We start from the raw sequence: 20,859 nt of genomic DNA on the forward strand, positions 1-20,859 counted from the left end.
CCATGGTTTAGTAGTCATGAGCTCTTGGGTGACAGGTTGGACTTGATGTCATCTCCGAGGTCTTTTCCAACCTTATTGAGTCTATGATAGGACAAGAGGAAATGGCCTGATGTTGCACCAGTGGAGGGTTTAGTTTGATATTAGAAGAAACTTCTCCACTGGAATCCCCATTCCCTAGAGGTGTTGAACATACACAGAGGCTGTGGTGAGGGACATGGTTTAGCACCAGTCTTGGCAGTTAACGGTTGGGCACAATGACCTTAAAGGCCTTCAGCAGCCTAAGCGTGTTTATGATTCTAAGAGAGCAGGCGGCATCAGCTGCGCAGACCGTGCAGTTACACAGGTACACGGGCAGAGGAGTACACGGGCAGAGGCGTACCCAGGCGAGCCCGGGCAGGGGCTTGCTGGGAGGAGCACGGGATGCAGCACGAGCCCGACATTGCAGGAAGGGCAGCCGCCCCTGGCGCAAGGCATGGTGGGAAGGGGCATGCGCGGCGTCGCGGAGCATTGTGGGAGTGGTGGTGGCCGTGAGCCTGTCGGAGAGCGCAGGGCCTTGTGAGCAGACGGCAAAGCGCCGCCGCAGCCGGGAGCTGGTGCCGCCAGGTGCGACGAGGCAGCCGGCGAGAGGCCAGCCCAGTCTGGCCCACTGTGACCGCATTGGCCCCGCGGCTGCTCACCTACCCGCCGTGCTTGGCGCGCATGTGCGGTGCCTGCCGGAAGCGCCCTGGTTGCCATGTCAACAGCGTCGGCCCCGCGGTGCGGCTGAGCCGGAGCGGCCCGGGAGCTGGCGGGCATCCGCCCTGGCCCTCCCATGCCGCGGAAAGCGCTGGTCTGCGTCCTACAGCTCGACGTCCGCTCGGTGAGTGTCTGGACCGCGGACTCCCGCCGTTCTGAGCCGGGGCGCGGCGAGTTGCAGGCTGGAAGAGAAGCCGCGGCTTGCTCTTCCGGCGCTGCTTCCCGCCCGGCTTCCCCCCTTTAGCCGCTGCCTCACTATCCCGGCCCGGGGAATCTTAGGGGAGGCTGCTTCGGGCGTCGTTGTTAAGCGAGAGGCCGTCCTCCGCCTGCAGCTCCAGCTCAGGACTGGCTCCTGAGCGGCTTCTGCTCGTTCTGTGTGCGCGCCCTCCGGGAGCCTGTCCCTGTGCCCCCTGTTGATGGTGCAAGTAGACGCCCTCCTTCTCCTGCACAGTTCTCACGTTCCTGTAGAAAAGCATATTTTCTAAGAGGCACTGATTCACTGAGAGGCTCTATAGTGCGAGGAAAACACTCACGATAAGAAAACAAACAGCCAAACCCAGCCAACCAAACCAACTCCCACCGCCCCCCATCAAAAAGAAAAATAAATCCAAACAACTATTCCCCCCCGCCTTCCCCCCCCAAAAAAAAACAGGGCAAAATGAACCCCAGGAAACAGTAGCTTGTACATGGTATATGCAGCCGTGTGAGGGACTGGATATTGCACCGAGCAGCTCAGAAGGATGTGGGTCTTACATGGTGGGGGCAGGTCAGTCCTTGTGGAAGTTGAAAGTTTATACATTAATCACGTTAGAACCTAGTGCACTTTGTAATGGCTTCTGCTGATATATAAGCTGGGAGCAAAGCAAAAGTCTGTATTGCTCCCCTGACAACTTTTACAAAGTAGTGGAGGTTGTCTGTTACTCTGGAATTGCCTTCATATGCCATTGTCACTGTGTGCTAGAGGTTAGTGCACCTCATGGGGCAAGGAAAAGCTGAGGTGCCATCAAGAAACGAAATCAAGTAGAGATTCAGGAAGTACATACTGGGAAATGGACCCAGTATAACCACTTGCTTAGCCACCTTTGTTCCCACCCTTGTGCCAACTGTGAACTTCTCCACACTGATGGGGAGAGTATCACCCTAGCAGTGCTGCTCTAGTCTCTAACAGCTAGTGTTCATCTTCATGCTGTTCCTGGAAAAGAGTAGCTCTACTGTCCTTTTCTGTTCCTGTTGCCCTGACCTACTCCTTTACTGGGGAACGTGTTCTTCCAGCGCTAGGCTGCTTCAGATGTGGGTATTTGTTGTTCACCCTGCTGTCAAGGCTAGAAATAACCCTGCAAGAGGTCAGAACAGGAAGACTACAACAGTGCCTGGACTCAATGATCTTGAAGGTCTTTTCCAACCTGGTCTGGTCCTGTCCTATCCTATCCTATCCTATCCTATCCTATCCTATCCTATCCTATCCTATCCTATCCTATCCTTTCAGCACATGTGAGCCATTCAGTTATGTCCCTGCTATGCTATATAATTTCTCTTAGATAATAATTTAATTTTAATAAGTGTATTTAGTCTGGTTTTGAACCACTTGTTTTGCCTTTATTTTTTCCCTGCTTGGAGCCTACTTTGGCATTTCATTCCCAAGATGGTCTGGAAACTTTATAAACTTCCTTCTAGCTAGTTGATGCCCTACAGAAATGTCAGCACTAGCCTTTCACTTAAGTAATTTTTTTTCCTTCCTTGGTGTTTGCACTCTTGATGTATTTTTTTTGGTCAGTAGTTCTGTCATTTCACAGTTGATCTTTGTTAGCTAAAGAGACCTGGTTCTGTTGGTAGTACTTTTTGTGATAAGCTCAGAAGTCTTCTGATCATCATGGGGATGTGTGCTACTCTTCCACTTTGAATTTGCATTAATCAGGAGATTTAATTCAGCATTCCAGAAGGCATCTTGCTGTTGCCTTAGGTGATGTCATTTATTAACACACTCCTCATCTTCCTCTCAGCCAGTCTTGAAAGTTAGCCCCCGCCACAGTGAAAGCAAAGAGTGGGAGCATCTCATCTTTATTACTGTGGTCCCACAAACAGGTTTTTCTCTATCTTTTGATGGACCTCTAATGATTTTGGAGTTTCAGTTGGAAAAAAACCACAAGAACACTCTGACTTCTTGTATCAGGGTCTTTAAAAATATTAAAAGGCATGAATCCCAGGATATACAGAAGAATGTTTTTATTAGTAACCCTCAGCTTGATGCTTCCCATTGTTGCATGTTATTGATACTGTCCTTTTACTGGTCCTCTACCACCTTAGGACTTTCATGCTGACTCCCATCTTCTGCATCATAAGCTAAAACTTGTAGTATCAGATGATATCTTTTGCCCAGAAAAGAGGCTTCCAAGAAAACATCAGATTTGGTTTGATTGATCTACAGCTGGGCTTTTTTCTTGTCAAGCTTTCATCCATGTCTTTGTTCTTTACTTTTGTGTATTTAAATATCCTGATTGATGGGGCTATAATTTTTCAAATTGCATTCTCTGCCTCACGTGGACCTTGTGTTGTTTGGGGGTTTTTGTCAGCAGCTGGTACTATCCTTGTTTTCATAACATAGGTTTTAGTTATGTACAGATCCAGCAAGAAAAATTACATTCTTTCAGAGCCTGGGCTGAGAGTGACTCAGCCTCCCTGTAGCTCCTTGGTCCTGGTGCATACTGGGTACATTCTGTTTCCATAATTTCACTCTTTAAGTTGTTTGTGTGTTTGTTTCTGGCCTTGATTACGTGTCATTAAAACATAGGCAAACTATTCAGTTGTATTTGGGACACAGATTTGTTGGTTTTTTACATCTTGGCTGATTTATACTACATAAAGTCTTGGCCAAATTTCTGATACCTTTTCCTGCTCTTTTACAATGCTCTGCCTATTCCTTAACCCTCTTTTAAACCTATCCACTTGTGCTACAAGTTCAATTTTCTCTGGTTTTCTTTTCTTTGGGATGCTGATGGATTTTGCTCCTTTTGTCCTAATGTTATTCCAACACATGTTTTGATCTGAGTCTACCAGTCCTTTGCTTTATCTCACTGCTGGTTTTCTTCCTTTCTGAAAGGCTGCTCTTCCAAAATGGAAAACCTGAGTTAAAGACCTCATTTGGTTTACCCTGCCATTAATTGAAATTGAATAATGCATGATTGCTCAGACTGAGATTTCATTGTTATTTGGGTTTTTGAGACTAATTTTGGTGCCTACCTCTGCTGCTGGCATTTAGATTGCTCATGTAGCAACAGAATGAAATTCACATTTTTCTTCATGTCATTCCTACACGGAGAATTCACAAATGAGGCCGTGAAGTTGGATAAAGCTATAAGCACTAAGATGAATTAATAGCATTGTGGATTATTGCCAGGTAAGGAGACAAAAATGGCATCTCTTCCCATTGAGAGAATTATTTTTGCAACTATTCTCTCTGGAAGCTTGCACTCAGCAGAAGTTAATTCTGTCCACTACCCTTCATAGGGAGTTACTCTTGTTTTGATGGTAACAGGCAATTAAAGGCATTTTTTCAAGGCCTGCCCTTTCTTCATGGGTTACATGTGCAGGTGCAGGTTTAGAATTGCACATAACAACCAAATGCCATAGGGCACTGGGGATCAGTAGAATTCTGTTCATTTCCATGAGATCATAGAATGGTAGGTGTTGGAAGTCATCTCTGGAGTTCATCTAGTCCAGCACCCCTGCTCATGCAGGTACACCTAGATCAGGTTACACAGGAGTGTGTCTAGGCAGGCTTTGAAAGACTCCAGAGAAGGATGCTTCACAACCTCTCTGCAAAGCTGGTTCCAGTCCTCCATCACTCTTGAAGGAAAGAAGTTTCCCCTTAATTCAAGTTAAACCTCTTATGTTCTAGTTTGTATGTGTTTCCCCTTGTTCTGTTACTGGCCACCACTAGAAAGAGCCTAGTCCCATCCTTATGACCTTTAGATGTTTATATGCATTTATGAGTTCTTCTCTCAGTCTTCTCTTTTTCATGCTCAGGTCTCTCAGCCTTTTCTTATGAGAGAGATGCTCCAACCCCAAAGCATTCTTGTGGCCTTCCATTGGACTCTGGTCCAGCAGTTCCTTATCTCCCTCTTCAACTGTGGAGCCTAGAACTGGATATAGTACTCCAGATTTGGTCTCACCAGGGAAGAAGAGAGCAGGAGAAGATTCAACCTGCTGGCCACAGTCTTCTTACTGCACCCCAGAATACCATCAGCCTTCTTGGCCATGAGTGCACGCTGCTGTCTCATGGTGAACTTTTTGTCCACTGGTGCTTTGGTGATTTCATTATGTGGCTGTTTGTGACAGTGCACATTTTCCATTCTCTTGGTGCCTGCAGCAGAGAAGTCCAGGGTAACACTGTCACAGACACTGATCATAGGCCTCTTAGCTTTTGTAAGATCAGTTAGTTGTAGCTATGATATTCTGTTCCATAGGTAATACTACTACAGTTTTACAATGATCCCTCATCCTGTCTGAACAGCTTGCAGGCAGATACCAGCTTCAGTCTGTCTCATTAAGAGTTGTGCAGCTCCATGCATCACACATTACACAACAGATTTCCTGAACTGCAGGTGTGTGTCATTCTCTTTTGGAGCTGCTGTTAAGTTACATGAAGATGTAGATTTGGCGTTCCAGTCCAGGCACTGAATTGTGCAGTTTATCTCACGGCTAGCAGAAACACAAGCTTCCACTTGTGCAGTCTTTGCCCCACATGCTGATTTGTAAGAATGTCTTTTCTTTCACAGGATAGCCAGAATAGATGGTGCCTGTTGTTTGCAGTTTTGCCCTCTCTAATGTCTTCAAACCTCTCATTTTTTATCTCAATAAAAAGCCAATGTTGATTACCTTCTTAAAGGTGAAAGACATGAACCCCCAGATAAAAATGGTTATGAATTCTACCAAAATGTCAAGAAGAAAGTTGAGAACCAGTCTAACACAACTTGTAGTATGTAGTTTGAGGGGTCTTGCCTTGTATGAGCGAAATCTTGTGCACTCACTCCTATGAGGAGAGGCCAAGGGAGCTGGGGTTGTTTAGTTTGGAGAAGAGGAGGCTCAGAGGAGACCTTCTTGCTCTTTACAACTACCTGAAGGGAGGTTGTAGCCAGGTGGGGGCTGGTCTCTTCTCCCAGGCAGCCAGCAGCAGAACAAGAGGACACAGTCTCAGGCTGCACCAGGGGAAGTTCAGGCTGGATGTTAGGAAGAAGTTCTTCACAGAAAGAGAGATTGGCCATTGGAATGTGCTGCCCAGGGATGGGGTAGAGTCGCCATCACTGGAAGTGTTTAAGAAGAGACTGGATGAGGCACTTAGTGCCATGGTTTAGTTGATTAGATGTTGTTGGGTGATAGGTTGGACTTGATGATCTCTCAGTTTTTTTCCAACCTGGTCTGGCCATTCCATTCCAATTCACACTTGCAACTGCCTGAGTGTCAAACAAACTGTTTAATGCTTCACAGTCTGATTCAATTGGGGGTATCTATTATTCTGGCACTTTTCATGCAGATTTTAAGCCCATATTTACACAGAGAGGAAACCCTTTTTTACCTTTTTCCTTCCTCAGATATTTATGAATAGGAGTACTATTTTTTTTTAAGCTTATACTGTATTTATTATCATCTATCACAGTTTGTTTTCTGCTGTTTCTTTCACCTGAGGCTATTTTTCTGCTGTTTATATAGTTTTCTTTTAAATACAGTTAGGATTTCTCAAGTAAAACATTCATTTTGGAGTAGAAGACTGTAACCAAAGCACTTATTTTAATTCTTGTCACTCTCCTCCTTTGTCTTTCTACTTGGCAATTGAAAGTCTGAACGCTTTCTCTAGCAACCTTATGTTGGAAGAGACAACCTCATATTTATTATACTGTGATAAAAAGTGAGCAGTAGAGCTGAAGTGAAAGGTGACAATTCTCTGGCTGGGTAATAGAATAAAACCATGGGGCCTGGAGAAAATAGCAAGTAGTTTTGCAATGAGCTGTGTACATCCTTGCAGTGAAAACACAAATAAGAACATCTGGTGTTCATCAAAGCTTTTAAAAGATACCAATTTCTTCTCACTTAAAGAATACAAATTGTCCAGAGAAGGTTAAGAGATTAATGGCAGGATCTGGCAGCCTGATGAGGAGCCTTTTCTGCCTTGAATTACCCTCCCAGGTGGTCAAACATCTCAGGTAAAACTTTGTGTGCCATGTGTCTGATAGTAATAGGTTTCATTTTCTCATTTACATGTTAGAAGACAGAATTCATATAATATTTGCAAATAAACTTCCCCTTTTTGATGGCCAGACAGAGTAGGGATTTCTAAGCTTCAGTCTCTCTGTAGCTAGGCTAAAATTTGTATGGGCTTTTGCGTCTTGGCATCACGTAAACTTGTTCTGTGTGACTCATCATGTGGAGCCTGATGGGACCCTTGATGATTAACCATCATATAGTCAGTGGGACTGGGATACCAGGTTTCAGTTGTGCTTGAAGACACCGGAGTATGTTTATTTACAGCAAGAAGAATCTGTTCCTGATTACTTTCCAATGGCCACTATTTTTCCTGGTCAGTCTGTACAAATGGAATTGCTTTAGAAAAGAAATTTTCTAAAGGACAGACTTCAGTCTGCTATAATCTGACTCTCAGAAATCAAACATTTCAGCCCTGGCCATTTCATTTTTATCTTGAAAACAGCCATTGCTTCTGTAACTCAAGTTCAGTTTGTTTAACGAATGTGTTACTCTTGCAGATAACTTGCCCTGGAGTGCTGCTGAAAGACAAAGAGGAACTTTATCTCAGCGTCTCTGTGCTTGGGCAGTACAAAAAAACTCAGCGTGTCCCTGCAGCATTTCCACTCTTCTTTCAAGAAAAACTAGTATTTGAAAAGGTAAGATAATGTCAAGAGCTAACACAAGCCAAACAAAACCCATCCCAAAGTCCACAAAACCTCCCTGTGAAATCCCTGCCTACAAGTAATCGCACCGAGGATGGCGTAGTATTCCAACTCCTGCTTCTCTACAGCACAAAGGAGGTGTGTGCCTACCTTATCCACACAGTGGCTCAAGAATTATGTGGCATTTATAACGTATGATAAGATTTCTTAGGTGTTCTTTTTCTTTTGTGAGATGTCTCTTTTCAGTGTCTCTTTTGCTGGCTTGGAAGGAAGTGAATGTTGTTGTCCTAAAAATTATGGCAAGGTGAAGAACAAAGACTACAGGATATAGGAGAGTCAATTTAGTAGACAGAATAGCAGCTCAAGCCTTTTTGGTGACGTCTTTCTCCCTTTGAGATACTTTTTTTTTCATGGTTTGTCACCAGAATTCCCAGGCTGGTACTCTGGCCTTATAATTTATAGCTGTTTATCACATATTCTGAGTCCCTACTAGCTTCATTATTAGTACCACAGGGATAATGAAACACAGTATCTTAGAGATATGATCTGGCTTCTTGACTACCTGTGAATAATAATACTTTGCCCTTTCTACTTCTTTTCCTTTAAGCATCCCCCAGCACTTTGAAAACCAGACTGAGTAAACATCAGTGATGCTCCGGTGGTGTGTGTAAGAGACAAATGCTGATAGTTTCACCAGCTGCTGAAGAGTAAAAAAGGCCATAGTTCTTTAAAGGCACACATACCCCACACTACTTAAGGGAAATGTACTGAGTCCTGTTTTCAGTGCAATTTAGGGGAGCTCCACTCTATCTGCTTACAAAACAAGAAAGCTGAGAATAGTATCAGAGAGATGTCTTCCTACAAATTGTTATTGATTAGGTCTGGATACTGGTGGTACTCCAGTATTTGCTGTTGTTTCATCTTTGGTGCCTTGAACAGCAAAGTGATCCACAGCACTGTGCTGTGACTTTTGTACAGAGGGAGGGGCAAGTTATTACTTGGTGAATACCCAGTGCAACAGCCTCTCCTGTTCCTTGCCATCTGTTCACATTGGATTCAAGTTAAAAAAAGCCCTGAATATTACTCCATATGTGAATAATCACTTCCAGGAAAATGAAGCTTAAGTCTTTACCAGTATATTAGAGAACATATTCTTCATTAATCAGAATTGTGGTACATTCTACAATTTAGCTTGAAATTTTTCTTGAACACTACTTATCTCTACATGTCCAACTCTTCACAATACCCCCTAATTTAAATATGGAGAGTAATCCAGGCTAGAAAGCATATGACAAGAACTGCTAGCTTTCAGTTAATTTGATCCTGTGCCAAATGGTAATTTCACTTTCCTTTCTTTTTTCCAGTGGGGATTGTACTCTTGGCAACCATTTTGGCAGTGAAGAATATTAATATTTTATTTCCCTTCTCTTTTCCCAGAGATCCATCTGACTGTGCCATTATTACTATTTGTTCATTTCTTTCCCAGGCATTTGCTGATATAGTTGATCCTGGAGACCTCGTGAAGTTGCTGGAATGTAGGTGCTACTTTTTGTGGGTACTATCTTGTGTGCATTAATGTTTTGTAGGTATGGGCTCTAAAGACTTTTTAGAGGTTTGAAGTATGTGATAACTTTTCAATCAGGAGCCTGTTCTCTGAAAAGCTAGTGGGTAACCAATGTAGTATGCCATGTACTAAATACATGGGGGAATGGAATGAAGCTGAGGTGGGGAGATTCAGGCTGGACATGAGGAGGAAGTTCTTCACCATGAGAGTGGTGAAGCCCTGGAATGGGTTGTCCAGGGAGGTGATTGAGGCCCCATCCCTGGAGGTGTTTAAGACCAGGCTGGATGAGGCTCTGGCCAGGCTGATCTAGTGTGAGGTGTCCCTGCCCATGGCAGGGTGCTTGGAGCTAGATGATCCTTGTGGTCCCTTCCAACCCTGACTGATACTATGAAATAAGTAGGACTAGCACTAGTGAGCTTTCAAAACAGTGCAGGCAGAGGCTTTTTGATGTCTTTGGTTACTGGCAACTTAATCCAAATACTGTTACCTAATAAAATGCCTCTAGAAATACATGCTACATGCTTTAAAACAGGCAAAGGTTAAAAAGTCATCCAGATAGGTAATGGATTCCTGTATCTGGATTAATTTTTAAAGACTACAAGCAGAGACATTCAATTTTTTAAAACTCATTCTTCTAAATTTTAAAGAAAATGATGGCTTGGCACATGCAGAGCATAATAAACTACTGTGAGACAACACTGACTCTGAACTTGAACTTCAGGAATGTGCTCCCTCATACTAAGAGTTGTCTGAAAAAGTGGCAAAATCTGCATCCTCCCCTTTAAAAAAGGGACAAACTTGGCAGCAGATAGAACACAACAGTTTCTGAGTAAAATTTAGGGTTGTCATTTGCTGCTAATGCCATTGTGTTCTTCTGTGGTATTTATGCAAGCTGTTCTTAATTTTATTGTTGGTGGAGTAGAAATAGTGCAGCTATTTACAGTGCTGTGAAGCTTCAGTCAGTGAGCCATTTTTCTTGGGTTGACTAAGAGAATTACTTTCTATTTTGGTTGGTTTTAACTCATGAAAAACTTTTTTTCTCCTTTCTAGTTGACACAGCAGTACTTGAATTAATACAGCTTGTTCCTCCAGGTATTGTATCAGGCTCTTCATAAATTATGCAGTTTGGTAGGTGAATTTCCATGAAGGCATTGCTCATTACAGCACAATCACCTTTTTCAACACACAAACAACACAGAAAGCTCTTGCACAAATAGTCCTCTGACTATACAATGTTAATAGATCAAGAGGATCTCATTCTTGAAAGAGAATAATAACTGAATATTGAAATGTACCATTCTCGGGCTTAGGAAAGTGATAATGTTTTAAAATGGAAAATAAACTGAAATCATCCAGTGCACACTTATTAACTGCATCACAATTCACTTGCAAAGTGGCTGGCTGTGAAATTTCAGAGTGCATAATCTTGTTCTCAGAATGACACCTTTTTTTTTCCCCCCCTTCCATTTTAATGGTGACCATTGGGAAAACTCTCATCCTCCCTGTAAGTATTATAGGCCTCTTGGGATATGTGAAGATAATAAATAGTAATTTGTCATACTTCTGTTATTGGTTTCTGTGATTATAAAAATCTATTTTAATGAAATTCAAGTGTTCCCATGAATAATGTAAATCTATATTTTATTGGAAATAAAGTCAAGTTTTAAAGAGGACTCGTTTGGAAACTGTGGTATTGAAAGCACTCTCTGTCACTTGTCCTTGGTACTTTCAAGGAAATGAGTGCTTCTTTTGGGTACCTCACCAGACTTTTTATTTGAAGAAATTTACTGAATGTAGAGTCTTGTTGTGGGAAGGTAAAAGATCTTGCATAGGGAGTTTAATTTCAGGGGTAAGCGTGATGCAGCCCACCATAAGCTGAGATTACTACAATACAACTTTGGTTAGCACAATTTTTTTTGTATAATACCTAGACAAGGTTTTCTAATATACATGCAAGGGTTTCCCTTGGAAAAAAAAAATAAACTAATAAAAAGTAGCAATCAATAATAGTGGAAAAAAAATCTTGAGATAGTGATTTTGATGTTGCCTGTTTCTTTCTTTCTTCTATGCCTACTATTACTACTGCTATTACTGTTCTGTAATATGGAATGATAGATATTTTCATAAGGGATTGGCTGCCAGTAAAAAAATACTGGTTTCTTCTGTGGCATGGAAGGGAAAGAAAGAGGAAAACTACTGAAGAATGATCGGGGGCTGGAACACCCCTCCTGCGAGGACAGGCTGAGGGACCTGGGGTTGTTCAGCCTGCAGGAGAGAAGACTCTGGGGAAACCTAATAGTGACCCAAAGGGCACCTACATGAAGACTGGAGAGGGACTGTTTACAAAGTCATAGGACAAGGGACAATGGTTTTTATTTAGGGAAGAGTAGACTGGACATCAGGAAAAAGCTCTTTGCCATACAGGTGGTGGAACACTGGAGCAGGTTGCCCAAAGAGGTAGTTGGGGCCCCATCCTTCGAGATAGTCAAGGTCAGGCTCAACAGGGCTCTGGGCAACCTTCTCTAGTGGAGGATGTCCCTGCTCACTGCAGTGGGATTGGACTAGATGGTCTTTGTAAGTTCCTTCCAACCCAAACCATTTTATGATTCTAAGATTCTTTATTATTATTTCTTTGTGTGTATGCTATAACAGTGAAACACTTTTAGGGTAGATTCTGCACATTGCTGCTGATGATTTAAATTGCTGAGTTCAGTTTCTAGTGTGACAGCAGTTGTAGAGCCATGCTCTTAATTTGTGAAAGAACAAAACAGCTCGACATCTTTCCTAAACTGAGGGGCTCAGAACTGGCTACACCTTGAGTCCTGTGTCCTGTTCTGAGCCCCTCAGTTTAGGAAAGATGTTGAGTTGTTGGAAGGTGTCCAGAGAAGGGCAACAAAGCTGGGGGTGAGGGGGGTTGGAGCACAAGCCCTATGAGAAGAGGCTGAGGGAGCTGGGGTTGCTTAGCCTGGAGAAGAGGAGGCTCAGGGGAGACCTTATTGCTCTCAACAACTACCTGAAGGGAGTTTGTAGCCAGGTGGCGGTTAGTCTCTTCTCCCAGGCAACCAGCACCAGAACAAGAGGGCACAGTCTCAAGCTGTGCCAGGGGAGGTTTAGGTTGGATGTTAGGAAGAAGTTCTTCAGAGAAGGAGTTGTTGACCATTGGAATGTGCTGCCCAGGGAGGTGGTGGAGTCACCATCACTGGAAGTGTTTAAGAGCCTGGATGAGGCACTTAGTGCCATGGTTTAGTGGATTAGATGGTGCTGGGTGATAGATTGGACTCGATGATCTCAAAGGTCTTTTCCAACCTGGTTAATTCTATTCTATTCTAAAATTTATCTGAGTTTCAATGTGCTCTAGTGTGTGGTGTCTGTACTATATGGCTTTGTCTATTTTCCCATTAAAGTATATATTTATTTTTTTTAGTAGGAAAAATTCTAGCTACATATGAAGAAAATACAAGAGATTTCCTGTTCCCTGAGCCTAAGCTTACCTGTGGGCACCATGGTTTAAATCGTGAGATTTTAATGAAGAGGTCCTCCTCTTTCACAGTGAGTGAATATCTGTGGATTGTATTTATGATACAGTGTGTTTCACTGAAGAAACCCCTTGAACTACTTCAAATGACAAGTGATTACTTCTGACAGATGTTGCCATTTCAGGTGTTGAATGTACAAATCCGCAGCTGAACTGTGGTGAAGGGATAATCTTTTCATCAAAATGCTTCAGGAAATTGCTTGTTGTGAAAAGTTTGTTACCACTTGGTTTGCAGCGTGGCACCATGACAGGTTCTCCACGCAGTTTAAACTGTGCTGCAGCTGGTGGTTGAAGGAATGCAAGGGAAGAGGGAGATGTCATAGCCGCTTCACAGTCCTTAACAGATAAACCACGTAACCCTTCTCTGAGTATCTCTGTGGCATTTTGTTACAGACCATTTAGGGCAATGACAATCAGTGAAAATTTACAGTGCTGTGCCTTCTGACCTGATGGCCTCTCTGAGGTGCAAGACCACCATGAAAATAGCAAGCAACTGAAACTTAGCTTAGTACTCCACGGCTGTTTTTCAGTTCCATAGCCTATTTTTTGAGGTCTGTCCAGGCCATTCACTTTCATTTAGTAACTTGCCTTTTTTAGAGTTTCAAAAAACTTATGATAAATGATAGCTAATAGGCAGAATAGGCACAATGGATCAATGCTAATTTTCTGGAGATAAGGGCTTAAGTGCACAGTGAATGAAAATGGATTCATCTCCCACCGCCCTTTCATGGAGTTTGTTGAATCTTAGGTGGAGTAACTCAGGAAGGCACTTTGAAGAGGATGGTGCTGATGTGGGGGACACTTGGGGGCTTTGTTTTTCTTATTTTGGTTAAGTTTTACTAGTGGATTGTCAGGACATTTGGTGTGGGAAGAGAGGGACTCGGCTGTGATTGGATTAAAAACACATGGCAGGAGGGAAATGCTGATTAAAGGTCACTGGCATCTTTTAACTGCTGTAATCTTTCCCCTGCAAGGGCAACCTGGAAATTGTGCAGTCACTTGCAATTAGAAGTGCTAATTTGGTGCCTAATGCCGTGTGCTACATTGGAATGAATGAAAATTGTCATTCTGTGATACAGAATGTATGGTTCTGTGGCAGATGGAGGTGTCCCTGCAAAAGCAGCCATTAAGTTTTGGCTCTGGCACCTCTTTGATATGGCTTACCCTGTGCGTGTTAGTGGTGGCTCTAAAGAGGGGCTGGGCCTGTATTGCTTTCACATGACTTACAGAATGGGTGGTTTCCTGGTACTGAGAAAGAATAGCTAGGGAAGCAGTAATAAAGGAGGTGGTTGTAGCAAAATGGTGTCAGGTTTTTGTAAATGTGTGCTATAATGAATCTTTGTAGCAGCAGAGGCACTAGAGAAGCTTGAGAGCTTTGCTAAATTCTTTAGTACAAAAAGTATGTACTTTCTACTGAAATACATTAAATATAATGAGGCACATACAGTTCTAATAAATTTCTCTAATAAAGAGAAAGTGCCACTATGTGTGAGCTGTGAGCAGATGTGATTAGTGTCATTTGAATGTGTAGCTGACTGGTGACACTCAACTAGGTTAAAAAAGTTGACTGATGGAAGGCAGACATGTACTTCCATGTCCTTGCCAGCAGTGTAAATGAAACCCATCTTTGCCCTGGAATGAGGACTGCAGAAACATCTGTTGCTGTCACAGAAAGAATAGTTTAAGAAAGAATTTTGGCATACTGACCTGGTTTCCAGGAAAAATAGAGAAGCTGTGTTTGATGGGACTGGAGGGAGGTCCCCAGAAAGACCTTGTGCTTCCTCTCCTTGCGTGCGAGAGTAGCTGCAGGAGGCTTTTTACCTCCAGTAGAAATGCAGTCTCAAGTGCACCCATCTTCTAGTGTTCCCTAAGCTTCACTGGCAAGTATCTCCTGCTAACTCTGTCAGCACTGAGCACTGAATGTGAATGCTAAGCAAAAGAGAAAGTGGTAAAAAAGGTCGTGAGAACCTGCACATTATTCCTATGCTAGTCAAGCCATGTTCTTCCCACATGAAAAGTTATTTATAGCTGGCTGAGATGTTGAATATTTCTGACTGACAGCTGTGCTTCAGTGCCACTTGGGTTCCCCATAAATTTGCCTTTTATTAAAAAAAAAATAAAGGTAGCAACAGCAAGGTTACGGTTGTGGAGTTCAGATAGGCAGTGACAAGCAGTGTCTGATTAACACTACTAATCTGCCAGTTGGAAGGAATCCCAAGTTGAGAGGATCAGAACTCCTCCAGAAATCTGGCACTTGGCTGATAATGTCTCTGGCTAAATGTCTTATGAGGCTTACAAACACAATACGTGTACAAGACGTGCCTCAAGTTATCTCTTCTGGTCCAGTGTTGCCCAGCTGAGGCTTTTGCTGGCTCCTCTGTATTTCTCTGCAACCCTTGCCTTGCAGAATGTGTTTAAGCCCTGACTGCTGATTTCTTACAGACTTTCTTATCTCCATTCCCCACTCTCATGCAGTATGTACCATGTTGCTTAAAATAGTTTCTTTTTGGTTATGCTGTCTTTCATTAGCATACCAGTACAAGCCCTATTATATTAATATATACTTTGTGAAGCTACAGACTTGTACCCATGCTCCTTATAGTCAAAAGCATTTCTTGGACTTGTTTTCTAACTTGTGTTCTTCTAAATATGAACCACCTTTGCAGCTTTTGTATGACCATCTGAATATTATGTCCATAACACTTCTGTTTGGTGACTGGTACAGGAGGAGCCTGCTCAGGAGGGCTGCAGACACCACTAAGCCAAAGGCAGAGAAATTAGTTCAAACATATCTTTCTGGCCTATAAGTTACTTTTGACATAGCCATGCCTTTGTGTGTGAGTGCCATCCTGTATTCCCTAGTCACAAACCTGAAGAAACCATAGGTTGGTGTGATTTGTAATTGTTTGGGTATTCTTTTTAGCTATGGGTATTTTAGAGTTCTGTAATCATTCCCAGTCTCTGTAAGAGCAGTAGGTCCTTTTTTATTGCTTTTTATAGAAGACTGACTAATTCTGATGGGTCCTTTTTTAAATTGTTGATAGCACTTGACAATTCATTAGTAATAAAAATGAGTTGATTAAAGATGGACAGCTCTTTTATATGCTGTAACTTGACTTGATTGAGTCCTGGACTCTGTTAATTGCTATAACTGAGCTTTCCTGGCATTTTTGTCATTTCATTTCCATAATCTAACCTGGAGCTAGATCATATTCCCTTATGGGAAATCAGTGTGTGTTTAGGCAGGTGGTAGAGTAAATTTCACTCATGAAGTTCCTTCTAACTGTTAAGGAAGAATCACAAACAGACCAGCTCCTTTTCATTTCTCAGGGATTTTTGTGTGCTGTTGTGCACAGCTCCCCATGCATACAGAAGCATTGGGGCAGCAACTCCATCCATGTTGGAAGAAGAGGGGCTAGAAAGTTGTAGAACACTTGAATTCCCTCTTTGCTTCTGAAGAGCTGGTTAGGCCACACCTTGAGTCCTGTGTCCAGTTCTGGGCCCCTCAATTTAAGAAGGACATTGAAGCACTTGAATGTGTCCAGGGAAGGGCAATGAGGCTGGGGAGAGGCCTCACGCACAAGCCCTATGAGGAGAGGCTAAGGCAGCTGGGGTTGTTTAGCCTGGAGAAGGGGAGGCTCAGGGGAGACCTTATTGCTCTCCACAACTACCTCAAGGGAGTTAGTAGCCAGGTGGGGATTTGGTCTCTTCTCCCAGGCATCCAGCACCAGAACAAGAGGACACTGTCTCAAGCTGTGCCAGGGGAAGTTTAGGCTTGAGGTGAGGAGAAAATTCTTCCCAGAAAGAGTTGTTGGCCATTGGAATGTGCTGCCCAGGGAGCTGGTGGAGTCTTTGTCCCTGGAGGTGTTCAAAAAGGGATTGCATGTGGCACTTGAAGCTATGGTTTAGGAGTCATGAGATGTTGGGTGACAGGCTGGACTTGATCATCTTTGAGGTCTTTTCCAACCTTACTGATTCTATGATAAGAGGCACATAAATGATTCCTGTTTGTTTTTAGAATATGTGCCTTTCTTTGCTGTTGCTGTTTTGGGAAATAGCACTTCTATGTCATAAGCTCTGCTATTTACACCCAGTAAATCGAGCTATATTTAACAAGAAATAGAACTCTCAGATGTAGACATGGCTGTAGTAAAAGAAGATGAGTTGAACAGAAACTTTTAGCCATGTAAAGATGGGGGAACCTGCTGACCACTAGTGCATGTTGGGTTACCTGCACATTAGTGCAGTGCTGGTTGAGCAGGATGCCCAGCTGTATCACAGTATAACTAAGGTTGGAAGAGACCCCAAGGATCATCAAGTCCAACCTGTCTCGACAGACCTCACAACTAGTGCCACGTCCAATCTCCTCTTCAACACCTCCAGGGACGGTGACTCCACCACCTCCCTTGGCAGCACATTCCAATGATGAATGACTCGCTCAGTGAAGAACTTTCTCCTCACCTCGAGTCTAAACCTCCCCTGGTGCAGCTTGAGACTGTGTCCCCTTGTTCTGGTGCTGGTTGCCTGGGAGAAGAGACCAACCCCCTCCTGTCTACAATCACCTTTCAGGTAGTTGTAGAGGGCAATGAGGTCACCCCTGATCCTTCTCTTCTCCAGGCTAAACAATTCCAACTCCCTCAGCCTCTCCTCATAGGGCTTATGCTCAAGGCTTCTCCCCAGCCTTGTTGCCCTTCTCTGGACACGTTCAAGTGTCTCAATGTCCTTCTTAAACTGGACCCTACTTAAGCTGGACCCTACTGTTTCCACCTAGGGCTGCCTCTTGCCAGCCACATGTGTAAGACTGAGAGGAAGTGGAACATGGTTATAGAGCATGGGAGACAACCCGCAGAAGTCAGACTTTGCTCTAATGGTTACAGAATAAAGGGTGTTCTCAATCATACTGATACAAAGTAATAGTTATTTGCAGTGTAACTGACTACTTTTCAAAATGCTTTTACCAAAAAAAAGATCACACAATTGAGATTTATTTATAAATAAGTTTGCAAACTAAGGAAACTTCTAAGAGTATGACTGGAATTTTTATTGATGTTACATAGCATGGCATGAAAAAAATCTTTGAAAGTGCTTTTGGCAAAAAAAGGAAATGCATTGAAATAAAAGTCAGACCTTAATTGTTGTATGAAAGCAATATAATCATCTGTAATTGAATTGTCAGAAATGCAAATGTTAGCATCTTGACATTTAGCATTGCTGTTCTGTCTTTTCTAATTATCTTTATTAAAGGCTGAAATTAACAAAGGAAATGGCTGAAAATTAGGAATGGTTTGTTACATTAGGTGACATTTACTTCTTTGGTACCCTTTATCTTGAGTTGGAGCTTGATGTTCAATTATTGTCTCTCTTCTAGGGGATTGCACCAAAATTGAGATTTTCTACAAGCTCCCTTATTACAGAAAGACTGTTAAGCTCAGGAAGGAGTCACATACAGGTTAGCATAATTTAATTGTTTGCAATTTAATTCCTAGATTTAATATTGATAGCCCTGGTTCCAATTTTTTGCATGTGCTGCTCACTTCAAACTTTCTCTCATTCTTTTGTTGTGGTTAAAGCAGTTATCATGGGTGCTTGACAACTTGATTAAATTTTTAATAAGTATGAGTAAAGAGTGGGTTTGGTGCATGACAGTAAATGCTGAGAGTTTCTTGAATCTGAAACAATTATCAGCTGCTGTGTTCTATGATCAGCTGAAGTGCCAATCCCTGGTGTATTTGTAGGTGGGAAGAAGCCTTCTCACCATTCCTCCTGACACTTAAAATGAAGAGCAGCGAAAGCTAGGTGAAGTCAGAGAAGCTGCATGACCAAAACCAAGCCAATTAATTTAATTGTTTTCCATAACAATATCAGCAGCAGTAATGGAAATGAAGATTTTTGTTGAAAAGGCTGTCAGCAATATTGTTCTGGAAATGCTGCTTCTGCAGTGAGCAAAATTAAAAGGGAAGTAGCTGAAGAGACTAGAGGGTGGGGGGGAAACACACCGCTGTGATGGGTTTGTTCATTTGATAGCACCCTGATCCCAGGGACTGGAAATCTGGTTGAATTTCCTGGTACAAGCTGCCACATGAAGTTACTCTTACTTCTTCCCTTTTTTCCTATATTATTGAAAAATGGTTCAGCATCATGAAAATGGAATGGTTGTGAGGAGGGCTTGCATGCAAAGATGTTGAGGTGAATTTTGTGGCATTGTTCATTGAGAAGGTTCTTCCAAATTTGTCAAATGCAATGTGATGAAACACACAGATAAAGAATTAAAAAAGAAATAAATCTGTGACATTGTCATTGTCAGAAAACTTAACTGAGGCTGAGGGAGCTGGGGGTGTTTAGCCTGGAGAAGAGGAGGCTCAAGGGAGACCTTATTGCTGTCTACAACTACCTGAAAGGAAGTTGTAGACAGGTGGGGATTGGTCTCTTCTCCCAGGCAACCAGCACCAGAACAAGAGGACACAGTCTCTAGCTGTGCCAGGGGAAGTTTAGGCTCGAGGTGAGGAGAAAGTTCTTCACAGAAGTAGTGATTGGCCATTGGAATGTGCTGCCCAGGGAGGTGGTGGAATCACTGTCCCTGGAGGTGTTCAAAAGAGGATTGGATGTGGCAGTTGAAGCCATGGTTTAGTTGTCATGAGGTGTGTTAGGTAATAGGTTAGACTTGTGATCTCTGAGGTATTTTCCAGCCTTCTTGATTCTATTCTTTGAACTTACCTGAAGGTGACTTCAGTAAAGTCAATTTGATTTAAAATATAGAAGATCCTTAAAAGTATTCAACCTGTTATGAACAGCCATCCAATTTGCATGTATTGCAGTGAAGGTCCAGTTTTACAGCTGGTGCAAGCCAGAAGCCCAGCCTACTTCTGGTGAAATCGAAATTAATCTTAGAGAATTAGGTGTGATTTTGTTTGGCCCAGTTCCAAACTCTGGCACACGGTGAGCTGCTCAACCTTTAGCACAGGCATGAGAACGACAGTGGCATGAGGGGTCAGTGCTGACCCTAGGTTCAGACTGTGATGATGCAGAACAGACAGCCTCAGCCTCCCTCATTGGGTCTCTAGGGAAAGGCTCGAAGGCAAGCTGGACCGTTCAGATTGGGTGCTCTGAAATGAGGTAGTGCATGCAGCTTTCAGGTTTAAGACCTCCATTTTCCCCTGCTTGGAGAAGAATTTCTAACAGGAAGAAAAGTCTTGCCGTGCCATGATTTTTATCTCTTGCAGACAAATTTGACCAAAATGCTAATTATCCATTCAGAGGCATTCAAAGTTAAAGCGTGCTGCTAAGTAGCCTGATAAGAGTTGTGTAATCTAGAGTGCCTTGACCTATTTAGCTTGCAGACTAATTGAATGCTCATTTAATGCCAGAAATTACAAGGGAGTGTTAATGTATTTCAAACAAAATGTCAGTGCTGGAAGCAGTTTCTCAGAATCTGAAATCAGTAGCTGAAGAAGTTAATGGTTTCTTGGAGGAGGTGTCAAACCTGAGTGTTAGGTAAGCTTTGCTTGTAACAACAACTGCAACAGCACCAGCCCAGTCCTGTTTTGTGGGAATAGAATAGAATTAACCAGGTTGGATGAGACCTTTGAGATCATCAAGTCCAACCTATCATCCAACACTATCTAATCAAGTAAACCATGGCACTAAGTGCCTCATCCAGTCTCTTCCTAAACATCTCCAGTGATGGTGACTCCACCACCTCCCCAGGCAGTCCATTCCAATGGCCAATCAATCCTTCTGTGAAGAACTTCCTAACATTCAGCCTAAACCTCCCTTGGTGCAGCTTGAGACTGTGTCCTCTTGTTCTGTTGGTGGTTGCCTGGGAGAAGAGACCAGCCCCCCACCTGGCTATGACCTCCCTTCAGGTAGTTGGTAAAGGAAGGTTGTGAGGTTGGTTGATCCCCCCCCACTTTCCTTTATTCTGCCATTTGTAGGCATTGTCAAAGCAATATTGACTCAGGGACAGACTTTTCAGGCAATAATGGATAATGGCAAGATTTTTTACGAATTTTAGGTTAAAAAAAAGAAAGAATCCCTGTTTTGTAGGTTAAGTGCCACTTAGGCAAATAAACAGCTGCTTTGCCTCTTCTTTTGCAAAAGCAATGATGTGATTTGAGAGGATCTTTGGA

At 42.8% G+C, this 20,859-nt stretch overlaps 1 protein-coding gene across 1 annotated transcript in view; it reads left to right on the plus strand.

Moving 5' to 3' along the window:
* Window positions 1–744: 744 nt before the first annotated feature.
* The window catches only part of SPATA6 (spermatogenesis associated 6), a 46,590-nt gene continuing 26,475 nt past the window's right edge, over window positions 745–20,859 (plus strand). Inside the window, exons 1-6 of the mRNA XM_054165448.1 lie at window positions 745–859; window positions 7,491–7,628; window positions 9,121–9,169; window positions 10,249–10,290; window positions 12,623–12,747; window positions 18,102–18,182. Coding sequence (XP_054021423.1) covers window positions 812–859; window positions 7,491–7,628; window positions 9,121–9,169; window positions 10,249–10,290; window positions 12,623–12,747; window positions 18,102–18,182 — 483 coding nt within the window. The 5' untranslated portion in view covers window positions 745–811. The remainder of the gene's footprint in view (window positions 860–7,490; window positions 7,629–9,120; window positions 9,170–10,248; window positions 10,291–12,622; window positions 12,748–18,101; window positions 18,183–20,859) is intronic.

This window comes from Dryobates pubescens, chromosome 11, assembly GCF_014839835.1.
Source record: "Dryobates pubescens isolate bDryPub1 chromosome 11, bDryPub1.pri, whole genome shotgun sequence".
NCBI classification, from domain to species: domain Eukaryota; kingdom Metazoa; phylum Chordata; class Aves; order Piciformes; family Picidae; genus Dryobates; species Dryobates pubescens.